This window comes from Rhinoraja longicauda, chromosome 13, assembly GCF_053455715.1.
Source record: "Rhinoraja longicauda isolate Sanriku21f chromosome 13, sRhiLon1.1, whole genome shotgun sequence".
In the NCBI taxonomy this organism is placed as follows: domain Eukaryota; kingdom Metazoa; phylum Chordata; class Chondrichthyes; order Rajiformes; family Arhynchobatidae; genus Rhinoraja; species Rhinoraja longicauda.
In genome coordinates, this window is record NC_135965.1 from 10,100,108 (window position 1) to 10,119,753 (window position 19,646).

Consider the following 19,646-nt stretch of genomic DNA (forward strand, 5'->3'; position numbering starts at 1 on the left):
TACGTTTAGTTTAGCTTAGTTTCGAGTTTCAGTGTGGAAACGGGCCCTTTGGCCCACTGAGTCCGCACCGACTTGCGATCCCCGCACATTGCGATCCCCTCCACCACACACTCTACACTGACAAACTGCATTACTGAAATAAAATCTTGGCTTCAATCAAACTTCCTCAAACTCAATTGCAACAAATCTGAAATCATCATCATTGGTCCAAAAATGCTCACCAAATCCACCCAAAACTTCATCCTCAACATTGATGGTCTCCCAGTATCCACCTCACCTCACATCCGAAATCTTGGAATCATCCTTGATCAAACCCTCTCCTTCGACAAACACATCAAACACATCACAAAGACAGCCTTCTTCCACCTCAAAAACATTGCCCGTCTCCGTCCATCCCTCTCCTCCACAGCTGCAGAAACCCTCATCCACGCCTTCATCACCTCCCGTCTGGACTACTGCAACAGCCTCCTCTATGGCGCACCCTCAAAAATCATCAATAAACTTCAATACATTCAAAACTCCGCTGCCCGTCTACTCACACACACCTCGATCCGTGACCATATCACCCCCGTCCTTTATAAACTCCACTGGCTCCCCATCCCCCAGAGAATCCAGTACAAAATCCTCCTCATAACCTACAAAGCCCTCCATAACCTGGCCCCATCCTACCTGACCGACCTCCTCCACAGGCACACTCCCACCTGCACCCTCCGCTCTGCCGCTGCCAATCTCCTATCCCCCCACATCCGGACTAAACTCAGATCCTGGGGGGACAGGGCTTTCTCCATCGCTGCTCCCACCCTATGGAACTCACTACCCCAAACCGTTAGAGACTCCTCCACACTCACCACATTCAAAACATCGCTGAAGTCTCACCTGTTCAGTACTGCCTTCAACCACTGAAGGTCACCTCACCTACTGTCTCCTTTCTCTGTTCATTTATTTATTTACTTATTTATCTATTTATTAATTTCCCGATGTTCTCAAAATCTCTGTAAAGCGTCTTTGAGTATATGAAAAGCGCTATATAAATAAAATGTATTATTATTATTATTATTATTAACACTATCCTACAACACACTAGGGATAATTTACATATATACACCAAGCCAATTAACCTACAAACCTGCACGTCTTTGAAGTGTGGGAGGAAACCAAAGATCCCGGAGAAAACCCACGCGGTCACGGGGAGAGCGTACAAACTCCGTGAAGACAGCACCCGTAGTCGGGATGGAACCCGGGTCTCCGGTGCTGCAAGCGCTGTAAGGCAGCAACTCTACCGCTGCGCCACCGTGGCAGGGATTATTCATTATTACCTGACAGGACAAATGAGAAAAAGTATTGGACAATTATTTGGAAGTCATTTCAACACATTTCCTCAGCAAACTGCATCCAGCGGTTAAGTGGGTCCAGAATGAGAGACAGCTGAAGTTTAAAGAATGAAGTATGAGCATGCCTTTAAAATCGTCTCTAAGAAAATTCACCCCCTTACCCATTTCCATTTCCAACACCCATGCCCCCTGTTTTTAATCTTAGTGTGCTCTTGTGTTAACATATAAATAATCCAGGACCCCCTGCTACCGTTGTGCCATCCACACTCATGGGTGGTGAATCCTGATCGGTACAAGCTTATCTTTTGTAAGTCAGTTGTTGCTAAATTGTTCGTAAATGCAGCCCTAAATGATATGATCCTGCTGGATGAGCCAGAGTCATGTTATTGGAGTAGAGGCCAAAACTCTTGCTCCATCCATGAAACTTCGACAGCTGGCTAAGTTTCACCCTCGGACTTAACAAGCTGTCGTTCATCTTGACATTTCAAAACAATTGCAAATATACGAACAATTCTAACCAATTGAGGTCTGCTGGTCAGGAGGTCCAGAAACCAATTGCTGATGAAGGCCACCAGGCCATGGTCGAGAAGACTAGGGATGAGCTTATTTGGTATCATGCTGTTGAAGGCAGAGCTGTCGTTAATGAATAACATTCATTAACAATAGCATGTATGTTGTTATTGTAAAGATGATCCAGTGCTGAAATAGTGCAAGGTAGATGGTGACCTCTGTGGACCTATTTTTCCTGTGTGCAAATTGCAAGGGATCTAGATTCTAGTGCAGGACTGTTCTGGACACTACTGAGGGACCTGCTATTCACCGAATTGGCCCTGCCCTGGTTTAACTTTCCAAAATGCATTGCTTTCTCTTGCGTAAGTTTATTTCCATCTGCCATTCCTTTGCCCTGTTTCTCAGTTGATTTGCCTACTGATTTGACCTTAGGCAACCTTCTTCGCCTTCCACTACACTACCCATTATTGGTGTTATCCACAAACGTATGCTAACTACATGCTAACTACATTCTCATCCAAATCATTAATATATATGACAAACAATAGGTGGCCCAGCACTGTGGCCTTCAATCTGAAAATACCCCGTCACTACCACCCTCTGCCTACTTACACCAGTACATTTTTGTCTCCAATGGTTCGCCCACCCTGAATCCCAGGTGATCTCACCGTCTGGATCTGTCTACCGTGTGGAAACGGGCAAAAGCTCCTAAAGCCTTTGTACACTTTTGGTCTCCTAATCTGAGGAAAGACATTCTTGCCATAGAGGGAGTACAGAGAAGGTTCACCAGATTGATTCCTGGGATGGCAGGACTTTCATATGAAGAAAGACTGGATAGACTTGGCTTGTACTCGCTGGAATTTAGAAGAATTAAGGGGGGATCTTATAGAAACTTACAAAATTCTTAAGGGGTTGGACAGGCTAGATGCAGGAAGATTGTTCCCGATGTTGGGGAAGTCCAGAACAAAGGGTCACAGTTTAAGGATAAGGGGGAAGTCTTTTAGGACTGAGATCAGAACGTTTTATTTCACACAGAGAGTGGTGAATCTGTGGAATTCTCTGCCACAGAAGGTAGTTGAGGCCAGTTCATTGGCTATATTTAAGAGGGAGTTAGATGTGGCCCTTGTGGCTAAAGGGATCAGGGGGTATGGAGAAGGCAGGTACAGGATACTGAGTTGGATGATCAGCCATGATAATATTGAATGGCAGGCTCGAAGGGCCGAATGGCCTACTCCTGCACCTATTTTCTATGTTTCTAAAGTCCATATACACAATGTCTACATCAATTCTCTTGACGCTTCTTCCAGACACTCGAAGATAGACACAAAAAAGCTGGAGTAACCCAGTGGATCAGACAGCATCTCTGGAGAAAAGGAATAGGTGACGTTTCGGGTCGAGACCCTTCTTCAGACACTCGATGAATTACTGAGTCATAATTTCCCCAGAGCATGCATATGCCCAGACGAGGTGTATTGATGTTGTCATCCGATGTCACCATCAAAAAGTAATGAACGATGAAGCTCTGGTGAACACGCCTTTTAATTTGCCTTAGCAATGTGCACGATCCCTTCTGAAAATCCTAACACAAGTCCAGTGGTTCCTCCTGCTCTATATCACTGATCACATCCTCAGAAATCTCCACTTAATTAATCAACCATAATTTCCCTTTCATAAATTCTTACCGACTCTGCGCAATCCTTTGTTCTGTTCAAGATGCTCACAAAATGCTGGAGTCACTCAGCGGGTCAGGCAGCATCTCTGGAGAAAAAGAATAGGTGACATCTCGGGTTGAGACACTTGTTCAGACTGGGTCTCATCCCAAAACGTCACCCATTCCTTTTCTCCAGAGATGCTGCCTGACCCGCTGAATTACTCCGGCATTTTGTGTCTCTCTTCAGTGTAAACCAGCATCTGCAGTTCCTTCCTACACACTCTGTTCAAGGTATTCCCTTTGTTTATCCTTCACTAGTGATCCCTGCATGAGTGGTCCTTGTTTTCCACCACTGATGATAAATGAACAGTTTGTTTATTCCTTTTTTTCCCGCCATTTTCATTTTTTAACAGTACAGTCCCATTTGCTACCTTCCAAATGGTTCTAGAATCTGTGGGATTTTGGACAATGATAACCACGCACCCATTAACACGGTAGCCATCTTTTTCAAATGACGTGGAGCGTTTCGTCTCACCAAATTCTCTTGCTCTTTATTTCTATCACTTCCTCATTCTTGCTTGACCCTTGGATTTCCTGTTACTTCTGGCATCAATTGAGATGACTTCCAACAAGACAGACATAAAGATGCTGTTTAATTCCCATTGTTGGAGATCCTTAAGTTGTAAACCTTATCTCAGAGGTTTGATTGTGACAGCTCTTGATTTCACTTGGGTTGACAAATGATGAATGAAGCATTTTGTGTGTGGAGTGTTTAAAAACAATTGATTCCATGTCATGGAGCCAATTGTGCTAGAAAGTTTTCTCTTGCAACACGTGAAGCTATTATGTCTATTTTACAAGATAAATCATTCAGCCTGTTTTATAGAATGCAAACTTAATGCTTTAAGTACTAGCAACAAACTAAATTGGTCCGATTTTTGGCGTTCATTCTAAACCTGTGTGCAATGTTTCCAAAGATGGCAAGTCCATTAATTAGAGGAAGAATGATGTCAGTCTGTGCTGCTTCTTGTGATGAAAGCTGACTTAGAACCATCAAACAAATCGTGGACCTTTCACTATTTTGCCAAAGTTCTCAGCCAAGGCAAGAGCAAAACAATTGTCTTCCAAAACAAGTGAAGAATGGTTCTCTGTTGACTTGGCTGTTTTCTTGCAAATTCCAAACTGGATGCAGAAGTTACCATGGATCGGTCAGATCAGTTCCCATAACACTCACTCAGAGTCGTGCTGGGGAAGTCGGAGAAGCTTGGCAGAAGCTTTAAACTAATTATTTTGTGATTCATTCTGATTCGGTAAATGCCAGGCTTTGTCCTGCCTTCACTACAATCAGTCTAAAGAAGGGACCCGACGTGAAACGTCACCTATCCGTGTTCTCCAGAGATGCTGCCTGACCCGCTAAGTTACTCCAGCACTTTGTGCCTTTTTAATTGTATACCAGCATCTGCAGTTCCTTGTGGCTCCAGTAAGAAGGGTCCGGTGGGGGGCACTGAGAACAATGGGGGGATGCGGTGGGAGGGGGTAGCAATAATGAAGGGGGACCACGTACGGTGGCAAGTCTGGTTTGCCGCTGCGAGCAGAAGATAAAACGATTTGATTAACTTTCTGTAACCTTGTCGGCACCAGAAACGTGGTGACTCTTGTGCACTGCCCAGATGAGGTCTGCTGTATGGTTTTACCGTGTCGTATACAAAATGGAGTATTTCATTGTACCTCGGTACATATAATACAGTATCAATGAATCGGTGAAATGTGTAGGAAGGAACTGTAGACACAAAATGCTGGAGTAACTCAACGGATCAGGCAGCATCTCTGGAGCGAAGGAATGGGTGACATTTTGGGTCGACACCCTTCTTCAGACCCGAAACACCACCCATTCTTTCTCTCCAGAGATGCTGCCTGACCCACTGAGTTACTCTATCATTTTGTGTCAAACTTCGATTTAAGCCAGCATCTGCAGTTCTTTCCTACACAAGGAACTGTAGATGCTGGTTTAAACCGAAGATAGACACAAAAAGCCAGAGTAACTCAGCAGGTCAGACAACATCTCTGGAGAAAAGGAATAGGTGACGTTATGGGTAGAGATCCTTCTTCAGACTCAATTGAAATGTGATACTCTACTGCTCAAATCTGATGATTGTAGGATCTCAGAAATCGATTATGTAGTTGCTTTGCAGTCACAAAATAGTGTACTGATATAGAAATATTATAACAAAATAACTGCAGATGCTGGTACAAATCGAAGGTATTTATTCACAAAATGCTGGAGAAACTCAGCAGGTCAGGCAGCATCTCAGGAGAGAAGGAATGGGTGACGTTTCGGGTCGAGACCCTTCCTCAGACTGATGTCAGGGGGGCGGGACAAAGGAAGGATATAGGTGGAGACAGGAAGATAGAGGGAGATCTGGGAAGGAGGAGGGGAAGAGAGGGACAGAGGAACTATCTAAAGTTGGAGAAGTCGATGTATTATAATTAATTTTGGGAATTATAGCACATTGGAAAAACAAGGACTTAAAGCCTCCTTTCTCGCCACCTGTTGAAATCACTTCACAGGAATCACTGACGTAAGCAAACTTTGGCTCAATGGCTGGTGTTGTTTTGTTTTCTGGTCCATAGCCTGTCCCCAAGGCACCTTTGGGAAGGACTGCAATGATATCTGCAAGTGTCAGAATGGAGGATCGTGTGATGGAGTCACAGGGACATGCCGCTGCCCTCCTGGAATTGGTGGAGAATTTTGTGAAGATGGTTTGTATCTCTCTTGCTACGAGGATCCATTCATGTTGGCTTTCTTAATTTGGTTCAGTTACAACGTAATGTATTTCCCTTCTAGTGTGCCTCCTTTTGCCCATCTTTCTCTCTCTTTCATTTTTTGTTTAGTCAGATCTCCAGAATTTGGTTTTCTTAATGGGCACATAAAGCATTCCCTGAATGCGTTACGCTCAGGAGAATTGAATAAGAGCAAAGAAGCTCGCATGATTTGTCCTATGTGTGCAGTGCTCCAGCCATCCTACCTAATTAAGGTCAAAACTAGGAAAGCCGGCCTTTAGCAGCACATCTTAGTTCCTTCTCCCAGTTCAATCTGCTCCTAACACCATCCCAGATGGGTCTGCATTTTGTTTTACCCTGTCCAGAACAACTTTTCTGTGTTGAGTTGTTTTGCTCTATTTCTTTAGAGAAAACTATCACCAAAAAATCAGATGATGTTGACTATTCATGTTGAGCATGGATATAGTTGGCTGAAGGACCGGTTCCTGTGCTGTGTTATGACCATTCTATGTATTCAACTTATTCTGGCAGGAAACAACAAATACAAAGCTTTCCCATCCAATATTTTATATCATTCCAACATGTTGTGGCCATGAATTTCTTCTGCTTGGTGGTCAGCATGGACTGCACACCTGAATCTCTGAGAAGAAATCTTTTATTAAAACAAAACGGGACAAACCGCATGAATTGCAAGTCTATGCTTTTCCCTTCATGGTTCTGATGTTCTCACACACATAGGGAGTCAGAGATGTGTAGTTTCATCCAAGCACAAGCAATTCTTCATTGGGTGCCACTGATATAATTTTTAGGTGGATGGACACAAAAAGCTGGAGTAACTCAGTGGGTCAGGCAGCATCTCTGGAGAGAAGGAATGGGTGACATTTCGGGTCGAGACCCTTCTTCAGACCGGTTAGGGATAAGGGAACCGAGAGATATAGACGATGATGTAGAGAGATAAAGAACAATGAATGAAAGATATGCAAAAAAGTAACGATGATAAAGGAAACATGCCATTGTTAGCTGTTTGTTGGGTGAAAACACGAAGCTAGTGTGACTTGGATGGGGGAGGGATAGAGAGAGAGAGGGAATGCTGGGGCTACCTGAAGTTAGAGAAATCAAGATTCATACCACTGGGCTGTAAGCTGCCCAAGCGAAATATGAGATGCTGTTCCTCCAATTTGCATTTAACCTCACTCTGACAGTGGATTTTGACATGTCAAATAAAGCCTACTTCGTCACTAATTAACGAGGACCTTCTCAATCCAGGAACCAGCTTCATGTAGGCCCACTTCAACTTTAATGTTTCTGTTCTTTTGTCATCTTTGAATTTTCTCTCTTACCATGTTCTGAAGTCATTGGTTCTGATTGCTTAATCATCGCCTAAGGTTACGTAGTTATTCATTCCGATACTGTTTATACCAGGAATAACCACAACTTGAGTCATTGGTTTAGACGTGGACGAGGTATAGTTGTAGAGTCAAACAGCAGGGAAACAGGCCCTTTAACGCACATCGTCCATACCACCCAGGATGCCCCATCTAAATTCTATTTTCTCTCCTTTACCCCATATCCCTTTAAACCTTTCCTATTTACGTAACTGTCCAAACCTCTTTTAAATGGTCTTACAGCACCTGCCTCAACTACCTCCTCTGGCAGCTTGCCCCATATACCCACCACCCTCTATGTGGAAAAGTTGCACCTCAGGTTCCTATTAAATATTTCCCCTCTCAAATTAAGACTATGTCCTCTGGTTCACGAGTCATCCACTCTGGATATTCACTTTATCTATTCCCCTCACGATATTCTGCACCTCTATAAAAATCACCTCTTGTCCTCTTACTCACCAAGGAATAAAATCCTAGTCCTAGTCTGCCCAACCTTTCCCTATAGCTCAGGTCCTCGAGTCGTGGCAACAACCTTGTAAAGCTTTTCTGCACTCTTTCCAGCTTAATCGCAGCCTTCCTTTTAACAGGGCGACCAAAATGGAACACATGGAATAACAAATTCATGTTGGTGGCTTAAATTGGCCAATCTTTTCCTTGGGTCTGGGTTACTGAGGGTGTGCATGCAGTATTGTCAGTGTAATGTACCAGGAGAACTCTGTCTGATTCTCTTTGTTCTTAGGTTGTCCAAAAGGATTCTATGGAAAAGGTTGCACTAGACGATGTACCTGTGCTGGCAACGGCTACTGTCACCGTTTCTATGGGGCCTGTTTGTGTGACCCTGGTCTGTACGGTCGCTTCTGCCATTTGCGTACGTATAAATTAATTTATATGTGGAATTCTCGGGGTTCATGAACGTCAGTTGCTTGGAATTAAACACCATTATTGGGGAGATAGACACAAAATGCTGGAGTAACTCAGCGGGTCAGGCAGCGTCTCTGGAGAGAAGGACTAGGTGACGTTCTAGGTCGAGACTCTTCGGAGTCATGGGTCAGGGTCAATTATTTGGCAGGTTTTATTGTTAGCGAGGGATGTTCCGACAAGGAAATATTAGCACTGAGTACACTTAGTTCAAGTGCAGCACAGACACATACAATGTGCTATCTTCTTTACCCTTACAATTTGATTAGAATTCCCTCCACCATATTTTTCCACTATTCGTATCTGCCATGTTTACTTTGACAGATATGGTGTTCTGTGCTAAGAGGTTTTGAATCTTTATATAGTTTAGTTTCGTTTAGAAATACAGCACGGAATGCCCACCAAATGCCCACCAAATTCGCACTGACTAGCAATACCCGTACACTACACACTATTACCAAAGCCAATTAACTTACAAACCTGTTTGTCTTTGGAGTGTGGGAAGAAACCAGAGCACCCGGGGAAAACTCACGCGGTCACGGAGAGAACGATTGCGGTATTCCTCGAACCCAGCAGATGAAGCAGCACCTACAGTTTGCCCAACACCAAAAGAGCATTCAGATGCCAGGATGTTTTCTTCCTCCCAGTTTGTGTTGGCTGCAGCCCTTTGAAAGACCCCACATACCTTTACCAAAGTAGTTTCCTGTGTTATGGTTAACATTCACCTACATTCAAGATAATTAGGCAGCACAGTGGCACAACTCTCAGAGTTTGATTCTGTCCTCGGGTGCTGCCTGTGTGGAGTTTGCACATTCCCCCTGTGGCAGTGTGGGTTTCCTCCAGGTGTTTTGTTTTTTTTCCACATCCTTAAGATGTGTTGGTTTGTCAATTGTGGCCTTTGTAAATTGCCCCTAGTGTGTCGGGAGTGGGTGTGAAAGTAGGATAACTTGGAACTAGTGTGAACAATTCTTGTTGTGATGGTCAGCATGGACTCAATGGGCGGAAGGGCCTGTTTCCATGCTGTAACTTTCAATCAATTCAATCAATCAACTAATGATTTTGAGGCAATCAGCAAATTGGTGAGCCACTATCAGTGATCTCTCGGCTTGCAGTTCGTGGAAGCCATTACTTTACTGTTTGTTCAGCCCTAACTGCAAACTTTTAATCCCTTTTGTTTTCAACGCAGTCTTTTATCTAGCTGACTGAAGTCCTCGTAATACTCGACTCTCTGATTGCTCATTCCCCTTGATCAGCGTGCCTTCACACTGCTGCAGAAAATTGGCTGGACAACTATTTATCCTGTGCCTGCAATTTGGAAGTGAAGCACCATTTACAACCTGGCAATGGCTCAGCATTTGCAGCAGTCTTGTGAGATGTTTGCATCAATTGAGCAACTGGATGCACTTCACATCCAGGCCCACAGCTTTATGCTGATGGATGAGTGAAGTATAGAGAGCAGTTCCTTTCATTGGAAAGGGGTCACCAATCTGCTTGCCAAATGTTAGTGTTTAATGTTAATATTTTCAATGAATTTAACATCAGCAATCATGTGTTTTTAAATACGTTCATTTAAAAAAAGTTAAATTCTTCTGAATTACTCCCAAATGTCCCAAAGGTATTCAGAACCAGTTCATAGGGCCTTGGACAATGCAAGCTATCAAAGGTCCATCAGAGTATAGTTCAGGGGAGGCGCCTCAGGTTCTGCTTTGAGGCCTACTCAGGCTCACAAATTGCTTCACTGCAAAGTGGTTTCCATAGCAACCAGACCTCTGGCGCAATTGAACACGCAGGGCCTCCAAACATAGGTACAGCCGTGAAGATTGCAATACAGAGAACCTGGTTTAGAGTGTGACTTTTGCTTGTTTCATTTCACTCCACCACTGCAGTGGTGGTCTCATGATATGGATAGACACAAAATGCTGGAGTAACTCAGCGGGACAGGCAGCATCTTTGGAGAGAAGGCATGGGTGATGATTCGGGTCGACACCCTTCTGACTGAGAGTCGGGGAGAAGGAGACACAGAGATAAGGAAGCGTCATGTGTGCGAAAACAAGACAACAAAAGAGATGCTGTTCGAGGAAAATGTAGAATAGATCATTGTTAGCTCGGAGAAAGTGACAACAGAGCAAACAGAGGTCAAATGTAATCAGGGACATCATATCTCCCTTTCCTTTCTGCTATCATCCTGGGAGAGGAAAAGATAAATGTCAGAACATAAGTATTTATTCACAAAATGCTGGAGTAACTCAGCAGGTCAGGCATCATCTCAGGAGAGAAGGAAATGTCAGAACATAAAGTAAGTTGTGGGCTGACAGGGCACCTCATCTGTTATCATTCAAGCTTTTCCTTCAAGTTGCTCACAGGTGCGGCAAGTAATAGACATCTCTGTTCTTCCTCAGCATGTCCCAAGTGGACCTTTGGACCTGGCTGCTCCATAGAATGTCAGTGTGCGCAGGAGCATGCTACCGGCTGTGACCCCCAAAATGGCACTTGTATTTGCAGAGCAGGTTTCCATGGCCTTGGATGTGGGGAAGGTAGGTACGGGTGGGGCTTTCGTCATGAAGAAAAATAATAATACTCTGGATTTATTTGCAGCAGAATTCTGCAATGAAGAGCTATACCCTGTACATCTCCCTACAGAAAGAATGAAGTAGGTCACGTAGACATCATACTGTATTCCATTTCATTGCTGGTGCAAACTGGCCTCCTCAGACTCTTTCCCACCGCTCCCATACATCTCCTGCAATGATAGCTGCATTGCACTGCCTTTAGAGTCATAAAGAGAGACAAGAATGGAAACATTCTCTTCGGCTCTCATGGAGTCATGAAGAGAGACAAGGATGGAAACCTTCTCTTTGGCCCACCAACCCTGCAATGTCCATAAACCACTCATTTAAAATAATTAGCCATTAATCCTATTTTTGGTTAATTCTCGCCACATTCTCTTTAACTCATCCCAGATTCTACCACTCACCTACCACATTAGTAGGAGGTCGTGTTACAGTTGTACAAGACATCGGTGAGGCCACATTTGGAGTATTATGTTCAGTTTTGGTCACCCTATAATAGGAAGGATGTTGTTAAGCTGAAAAGAGTTCGGACAAGATTTATGAAGATGTTGCCAGGACTCGAGGGCCTATAGGGAGAGGTAGAGCAGGCTAGGACTTTATTCCTTGGAGCATAGGATGATGAGGGGTGATCTTATAGAGGTGTATAAGATCATAAGACAAATAGAAATGCACAGATTATTTTATCTAGGATAGGACAATCGAGAACCAGAGGATATACTTTAGGTTTAAGATGACGGGAAAAGATTCAAAAGGAAACTGAGGAGCACTTTTTTCACACAAAGATTTACAGGTACATGAAACGAGCTTCCAGAGGAGGTAGTTGAGGCAGGTAATATCACACCGTTTACACACCGTTTAAAAACCATTTGGACAGATATGTGGATAGGATAGATTTAGAAGGATATAGGTTTAGCAGGCAGTTGGGACTAGTGTAGATGGGGCATGTTGGACAGCATAGGCAAGTTGGGCCGAGGGGCTGTATGACTCCAGTGGCAAATTATGGTGACGAATAAACCTATCAACCCCTAGGTCTTTGGGATGTGGGCGGAACCAAGAGCACCCAGAGGAAGCACATGCTGTCACAGGGGGAACATGCAAATTGCATGCAGTCAGTGCCAAGGTCTGGATTGATCCTGGGTCCTTGGTGTTGTGAGGCAGTGGGTCTGCTAACTGCACTATCCGGCCGCCCTCTGCCCTTTCCACACAGCTCCAATAGATCCCATAGGAACGATAACTGTATTCTGCAGCAATTCCCCATGGCATTATCTTCCTCTGGCTATTGTCACTGATTCTATACATCTCCCGGCAGAGATGCCACATTGCACCTTGTCTGGGCGTTGAGCTCTGCCCTGTACATCCCCCAGCAGAAAGAATGAAGTAGGTCACGTCAACACCATTGCATAGAGATGGGATGAGGCATGGAGGGAAAGGAAAGGAGACAACTGATAGAGACAATTGATATTTGTGTAGGTAATACTTACGTTTAGTAATTATTACTGCAAGCATTGTGCTTGGAGACTGTTTAATCATAGTTTAATTGGGTACAATTTGATGTTGCTCCAATTTTAAAGCCCTCAACCGAAGTCACGTATAAACTGGTGTGAGATCAGCGTGAGACAGGACAATGACACTGCAGTTTATCGAGGTGTAACTGTACTCTAGAAATGGGAGAAACACATTGAGGCTGCATCACCGCAGATAGTCAGAGTAGCATGTGAGCGAGGGAGACACTAAAAATGTGACAAATAAAGAAATTCTATTCTCAATATGATTCAAGAATTGGGATAACTGCGTGGAATGAATATGAGAAAACATTTGTTTTGAAATGCGATTATTTCTATTTTCAGACTGCAGGCCTGGTTTCTATGGTACTGGCTGTAAATTCCAATGTGACTGTGCAGTTGGCGTGCCATGTGACCAAGAGACGGGGGAGTGCAGATACCAGTGCCCACCAGGGTTCCACGGAGAGGGGTGTCTTTTGAGTAGGTATTTGCGTCAAAGTGTTACGTTGAAGGAGAATGTTGAAAATATTGAAAATATAGGTGGTGTAGTTATTTGTCACCATGAACTTTCAAATATATTTTTGGTAACGTATCATGCAATAGAAAATCATGAACTTAAATGGATGGTGGCTCCGGTAACTATTGGCTAAGGTTCTGGATGTAATGTATCGGTGAACAGTCACTTTATGGTTCAGGGAGACAAGGCATGGAAACGGGCTCTTCAGCCCTTGGTGTCCACACCGACCATCGTCCACCCGTTCATAATAGTTCTACATTATCCCACTTTCTCATCCATCCCCGATACACAAAGGGCAATTTGCAGAGGCCAATTGACCTACAAGACCACACGTTTGGATGTGGGAGGAAACCGGAGCACCCGAAGAAACCCACGCAGTCCTAGTGATGACGTGCAAACTCCATACAGACAACACCCGAGCTCAAGATCGAACTCGGGTATTTGCCGCTGTTAAGCAGCAGCACTACCAGCTGCGCCACTGTGCCACCCTACCTAAAGACGTACAATTTGGCAAGGCTTCTTAACTATCACGACAGGATATTCAGCCGATTAGGATTCCAGTAGAGCCATTCCACTCAGCTGCCCACTCCCCTACGCACACGCACACGCACACGCACACGCACACGCACACGCACACGCACACGCACACAAGCATGCAAACACACACACACATTTTCTGCCCTGCAACTCAGTCTCTCCCACACCCCTATAACTTCCATGGGCAGATAGAGGGAAGGGAATGGAAGCAGAGGTGCTAGCAGGATGGAGATTCGGAGCAGGAGAGGAGTAAGATTATGCTTTGCTTTTAAACGTACAATTTCATGCTGCGTACAGCTCGAAAACGGCCCTTTGGTCCATCATATCCGTGCCAAAATCCCATTTGGCCTCATTTGAGCTGTGTCCTTCTAATCCTTGCCTTTTTAAGTGCCTGGCTAATTGTCCCCAAAATATAGTGATTGTATCTGGTCATCTCCTCTGGCAGTAAGTTCCAGACATCTGCAACTCTCTGTAAACAAAAAAAACTTTTACCCTCAAGTCTTTTTAAAGGTCCTTCCTCTCAACTTAAACATATGACCTTCTGTTTTTTTGATACCCCTTCCATCGGAAAAAAGATTCTGACTATCTATCCCAGCTATGTTTCTTACCATTTTATATACCTCCATCAGGTCAGCACTCAGCCTCTGGCTGCACGGAATATCAACACAACCTATCCAATCATTCCCTGTAAATAAGTCCTCCCAGTCCAGGCACCGGCCTGGTGAATCTCCTCTGCACTTTCTCCAGCACAGCCACATCCTTCCTGCAGTGTGGTGACTAGAACTGCACACAACATTTCAATAGACAATAGACAATAGACAATAGGTGCAGGAGGAGGCCATTCGGCCCTTCGAGCCAGCACCACCATTCAATGTGATCATGGCTGATCATTCTCAATCAGTACCCCGTTCCTGCCTTCTCCCCATACCCCCTGACTCCACTATCCTTAAGAGCTCTATCTAGCTCTCTCTTGAATGCATTCAGAGAATTGGCCTCCACTGCCTTCTGAGGCAGAGAATTCCAGAGATTCACAACTCTCTGATTGAAAAAGTTTTTCCTCATCTCTGTTCTAAATGGCCAACCCCTTATTCTTAAACTGTGGCCCCTGGTTCTGGACTCACCCAACATTGGGAACATGTTTCCAGCCTCTAACGTGTCCAACCCCTTAATAATCGTATAATAATTTCGATAAGATCCCCTCTCATCCTTCTAAATTCAAGTGTATACAAGTGTATTTCATGTGCAACCACCCCAGTGTTTTGTAAAGATGCAGCATCACCTCCCTAATTTTGCATCCTATGCCCTGACCTAAGAAGCCAAGCCTGACAAATGCCTTCTGTGCACAATAACATTTCAAAAGCAAAATACTACACATGTTGGAAGGTGGTTTTTTTTAGGTAAAAATCAGAAAATGCTGGAAGTTGAGTCATAGAATCCGAGAGCTATACAGCGTGGAAGCAGGCCCTTCGGCCACTTGTCCGACCACGTTGCACGATCGAGCGCGTCCCACTTGCCTGCCCCTAGCTCATCTTCCTCCAATCCTTTCCCTTCAGGTACCTGTCCACGCCTCTTTAAAGTGTTGTCATTGTACCCATCTCTCGCAGTGAGCTTCATACTCAGCAGTGTTAATGCAGCCACAGTGGGGAAAGAAACTGCTGACGTTGCAGCTTAATGCCATTTTGAGATTTTTCCTATTTTTCTCACACATCTAGCCCATCTCGCACATTCTCGGCCACATCTTTATATGCCACATTGTGCCTTACCGGGAGTGGTTGGGATAATTTGTCATTTATTATTGCAACAGTCCATTCACTTGTTAACTCCTCTTGCTGTTAACAGGTTGCGACTCTGGAAGATTTGGGATTAATTGCGGACAGAGCTGTGACTGTGGAGGGGCTTCTTGCAACTCAAGAACAGGGCAGTGCATCTGCCCTGCTGGTAAAATGGGACTGAGGTGTAAAATAGGTAAGGCCAAGCTGAAATTCCCAAGTAGTCTGAAGTTCACACATTGTGGTATATGAGGTATCTCCAAGGGTACTGTGTGATGGTATTGAGAGGGTGGATGAGAGGCTGGGAAGCAGGAGGGCAATGGTTATGAAGGAAGTTTGGGAAAGATGATTAGATGGAGAGTATCAGTGGGGGGAAAAAACTGGAAAAGAACTGCAGGTGAATGAAACAGAAAACATTTTGTGTTTGTATTTCAGTGTCAGTGGGGATTAAGCAGATGAACGTGAGAGATGGTTCCAATAGTGGTCCACACACCAACATTGCAATGTTTCTGTTCAATCCAGACATTGAGAATAATGAAGCAATAAATTGTGTCCACTGGTGACAAAGAAGAGTAAATTGACCCGTTTTAAGAAGTTTTTAACAATGTCAAATAAGAAGGATTCATAATGTACATTTAAGGGATGAAACACGGTGAATGGATTAGGCAGGCAACTAGGGAAGCTGGAAGGGGACATGTAATAAATTTGGGGAATGAGTAGTGTGAGTCAATAGCATGAAAAAATGCATAAAGCTGTAGAATGGCAGTATTCAGTGATCACAATGTGTTTGGTGTGAATGTGGCTGAGCACAGAAGGAGCCTCTGACTGAAGTAAAATGTTACCTGGAATACCGAGGCAAGGAATTGGTGGCATTCACTGAGATGCAAAGAGGATAGGAAAGAATAGAGGGATATGGACCAAACACAGGCAAGTGGGACTAGCATGTATTGACACCATTGTCGGCATGGATGGGTTGTGTTGAAGGACAGGTTTTGTGGCTGTATATCTCTATGATTCTGAGCAATTGATTAAAAAATGACCTCTTGAACTAAGTGCTATGAAGATCAATGCAACTGAATTTTGGAAGCAGAAGTCAATGTCCAGTACTTATCAGTCAATGTAATATAATGCATGTGTGCTTAGTGTGAATGACAAAGGACAAATGACCATATTGTGAACTGGGACAGCCAAGAGTTCGATGTTGAAAGCAGGCAGGGCGTGGGTTGGTTGGTGATGGGGATTATAATCAGGGAAGCACCTCTCTCAACTCTTGAGGCGATCAAACCTAATCCTGGAGAAATAGGAACTGCAGATGCAGGTTTACAATAAAGGAAACAAAGTGCCAGAGCATCTCAGCGGGTCAGACAGCATCTCCGGAGAGCACGAATAGGTGACGATTCGGGTCGGGACCCTTCGTCAGAATGAAGAAACATCACCTTCCATGTTCTGAGGTACTCTGACACTATGTGTCTAATCCTGGGGATGTTTCTGACTCTGATGATCTTTTGCTCTGCCAACTGAGATGCATGGTGGATAGGAAAGAATAAAGGGATATGGTCCGCACGCACACGCACACGCACACGCACACGCACACGCACATGCAAAGGTTCAGAGCGTATTTGGAGGTATAGTGTTTAATAGCCTGGGGGCTGTAGGAACAAGCTGTTCCTGAACCAGTTTTCCGGCTCCTAAAACTTCTTCCCAATGGCAAAAGTAAAATGAATGTGTTGCCAGGGTGGTGTGGGTCTTTGTTGATGCTGGCTGCCTTTTCGAGGCAGGGACTTCTGTAAATTCCTTCAACGATGGGGAGGTCAGTACCGCGATGGACTGGATATACAAATTTGCAAACAAATCCACTTTCCCTCAGTGAACCCAAAGTTCAATTTGAAAACAAAAATTTCCCATTGAAATGAATATGAAAAATATCTAACATAGACGCATGTCGTTCAGCCCCTCTAGTTTGTGCTTTCTTCCCCCACACTCCCACAATTTTCCTGTAAATTTGCAATGTTTTCCTTTTCAATCTGATGCAATTCACTTCTGTGAACCGTAGAAGTGAAGTGAACTTTATTTATTCCCCGGGAGTGCCACTTTATTTCACATATTTATAAATGTAAGAGATGTACAAATTTAACTTGGCTGCACTTCAGTTAAATTCTCACTGCAGCATCAATTTGCAATTCAGTATGGCCAGGTGACAACGTGACAAAGAAAACAGTGGATCTTGTGCAAAGTATGTGCAAATAAAGCACTGCAAAGGGCTTAAAGAAAGACCATTTAAACCATGATTAACATTCCTCCTCTAAAGTACACTTACAGCATTTCTCAACAGCACATGAACCCAGCACATCTGTACTGTACACACACACACACAGACCACAACCATACCTCACATGTACCAAGCACAACTTTAGTTTAGTTTAGAGATACAGTGTGGAAACAGGCCCTTCAGCCCACCCAGTCTGTGCCGACCAGTGATCCCCACACACATATACTATCCTACATACACTGGGGACAATTTACATTTATATCAAGCCAATTAGCCTACAAAACTGTACGTCTTTTGAGTGTGGCAGGAAACCGGAGCACCTGGAGAAAACCCATGCAGGTCATGGCGAGAATGTACAAACACCACACCGAGAGCACCCGTGGTCAGGATCGAACCTGGGTCTCTGGCGCGATAAGGCAGCAAATCTACTATTGCGTCTTCAATAGCACGAAAGACGTGTCAGGGATTATGGGGAGAAGGCAAGTGTATGGGGTTGAGAGGGAAGGACAGATCGGCCATGATTGAATGGCAGAGCAGACTTATTGGGACGATTAGCATCATTCTGCTCCTGTAACTTATGAACTTATGAAGTTAAGTATATAAAAAAACACACAGTGGGTTTTTCTCCGGATGCTCCGGCTTCCTCCCACACTGCAAAGATGTTAGGTTTGTAAGTTAATTGGCTTTGGTATAATTGTAAACTGTCCCTAGTGTGTAGGATGGTGCTAATGTATGGGGTAATCGCTGGTCAGCACGGACCCGGTGGGCCAAAGGGCCTGTGTCTGCGCTGCATCTTAAAAAACTAAATCAATATTGCCCCTTAACCGAGTGGCTTGTGGGGAGCCATTCAAAATGCAGTGAAAACTCAATCACATTGCCATGGGGCTGGAGTTACCTACAGAACTGACTGGACAAGGATATAAGAAAATAACTGCAGATGCTGGTACAAATCGATTTATTCACAAAATGCTGGAGTAACTCAGCAGGTCAGGCAGCATCTCGGGAGAGAAGGAATGGGTGACGTTTCGGGTTGAGACCCTTCTTCAGACTGGACAAGGATGGCAGATTCCCTTTCCTGAAAGGCCCAGTGGATTATCTCTCACCAACTAAATGGTTTCATAGTTACTTGTAGCATTGAATTCACAGAATTTAAATATTCAGCTTCTATGGTGGGATTCGAACTCCTGTCTAAAAAAATAATTCAGGCCCTTGGATACTAACCCGGTTACTTAACCTTTCGCTCCTGAATCCGCAAGCCTGGGATTGCCACTGCAATGACATTGCAGATGCTGTGGTAAATGCGGTTGCCATTGTGAGATATTGATATCTTTAATTTCTCACGGCTGTATGGTGGCGCTGCGGTAGAGTTGCTGCCTTACAGCGCCAAAGACCTGGGATTGATCCTGACTAGGGGTGCTATCTGTACAGGGTTTGTACGTTCTCCCCGTGACCTGTGCGGGTTTTCTCTGAGATCTTCTGTTTCCTCCCACACTCCAAAGACGTACAGGTATGTAACTTAATTGGCTTGGTGTATGTGTAAAATTGTCCCCAGTGTGTGTAGGATAGTGTTAATGTGCAGGGATCGCTGGTCGGACTCGGTGGGCCAAAAAGGGCCTGTTTCCACGCTGTATTTCTAAACTAAACATGTGGCCAGTTCCTACATTGGTTTCCCCCCAAGTTGAAGAGTCAAGAGACAAGAGAGTCCAGAGTGTTTTATTGTCATATGTCCCAGAGAGAACAATGAAATTCTTACTTGCAGCAGAGCAACAGAATATGTGAACATAGTACACTGTACACAATATAATATATGAGAGAGAAAAAAAAGTTCAGTCACCTGTCGGAAGGAACTGCAGATGTTGGCTTAAATCAAAGATAGACACAAAATGCTGGAAGAAGGATCTCGACC

General features: G+C 44.2%; 1 protein-coding gene across 1 annotated transcript in view; it reads left to right on the forward strand.

Moving 5' to 3' along the window:
- Nucleotides 1-19,646, forward strand: part of LOC144599140 (uncharacterized) — a 302,751-nt gene that overhangs the window by 234,578 nt on the left and 48,527 nt on the right. The window contains exons 15-19 of the mRNA XM_078409871.1: nucleotides 6,124-6,252; nucleotides 8,398-8,526; nucleotides 10,976-11,110; nucleotides 12,994-13,128; nucleotides 15,542-15,667. Coding sequence (XP_078265997.1) covers nucleotides 6,124-6,252; nucleotides 8,398-8,526; nucleotides 10,976-11,110; nucleotides 12,994-13,128; nucleotides 15,542-15,667 — 654 coding nt within the window. The remainder of the gene's footprint in view (nucleotides 1-6,123; nucleotides 6,253-8,397; nucleotides 8,527-10,975; nucleotides 11,111-12,993; nucleotides 13,129-15,541; nucleotides 15,668-19,646) is intronic.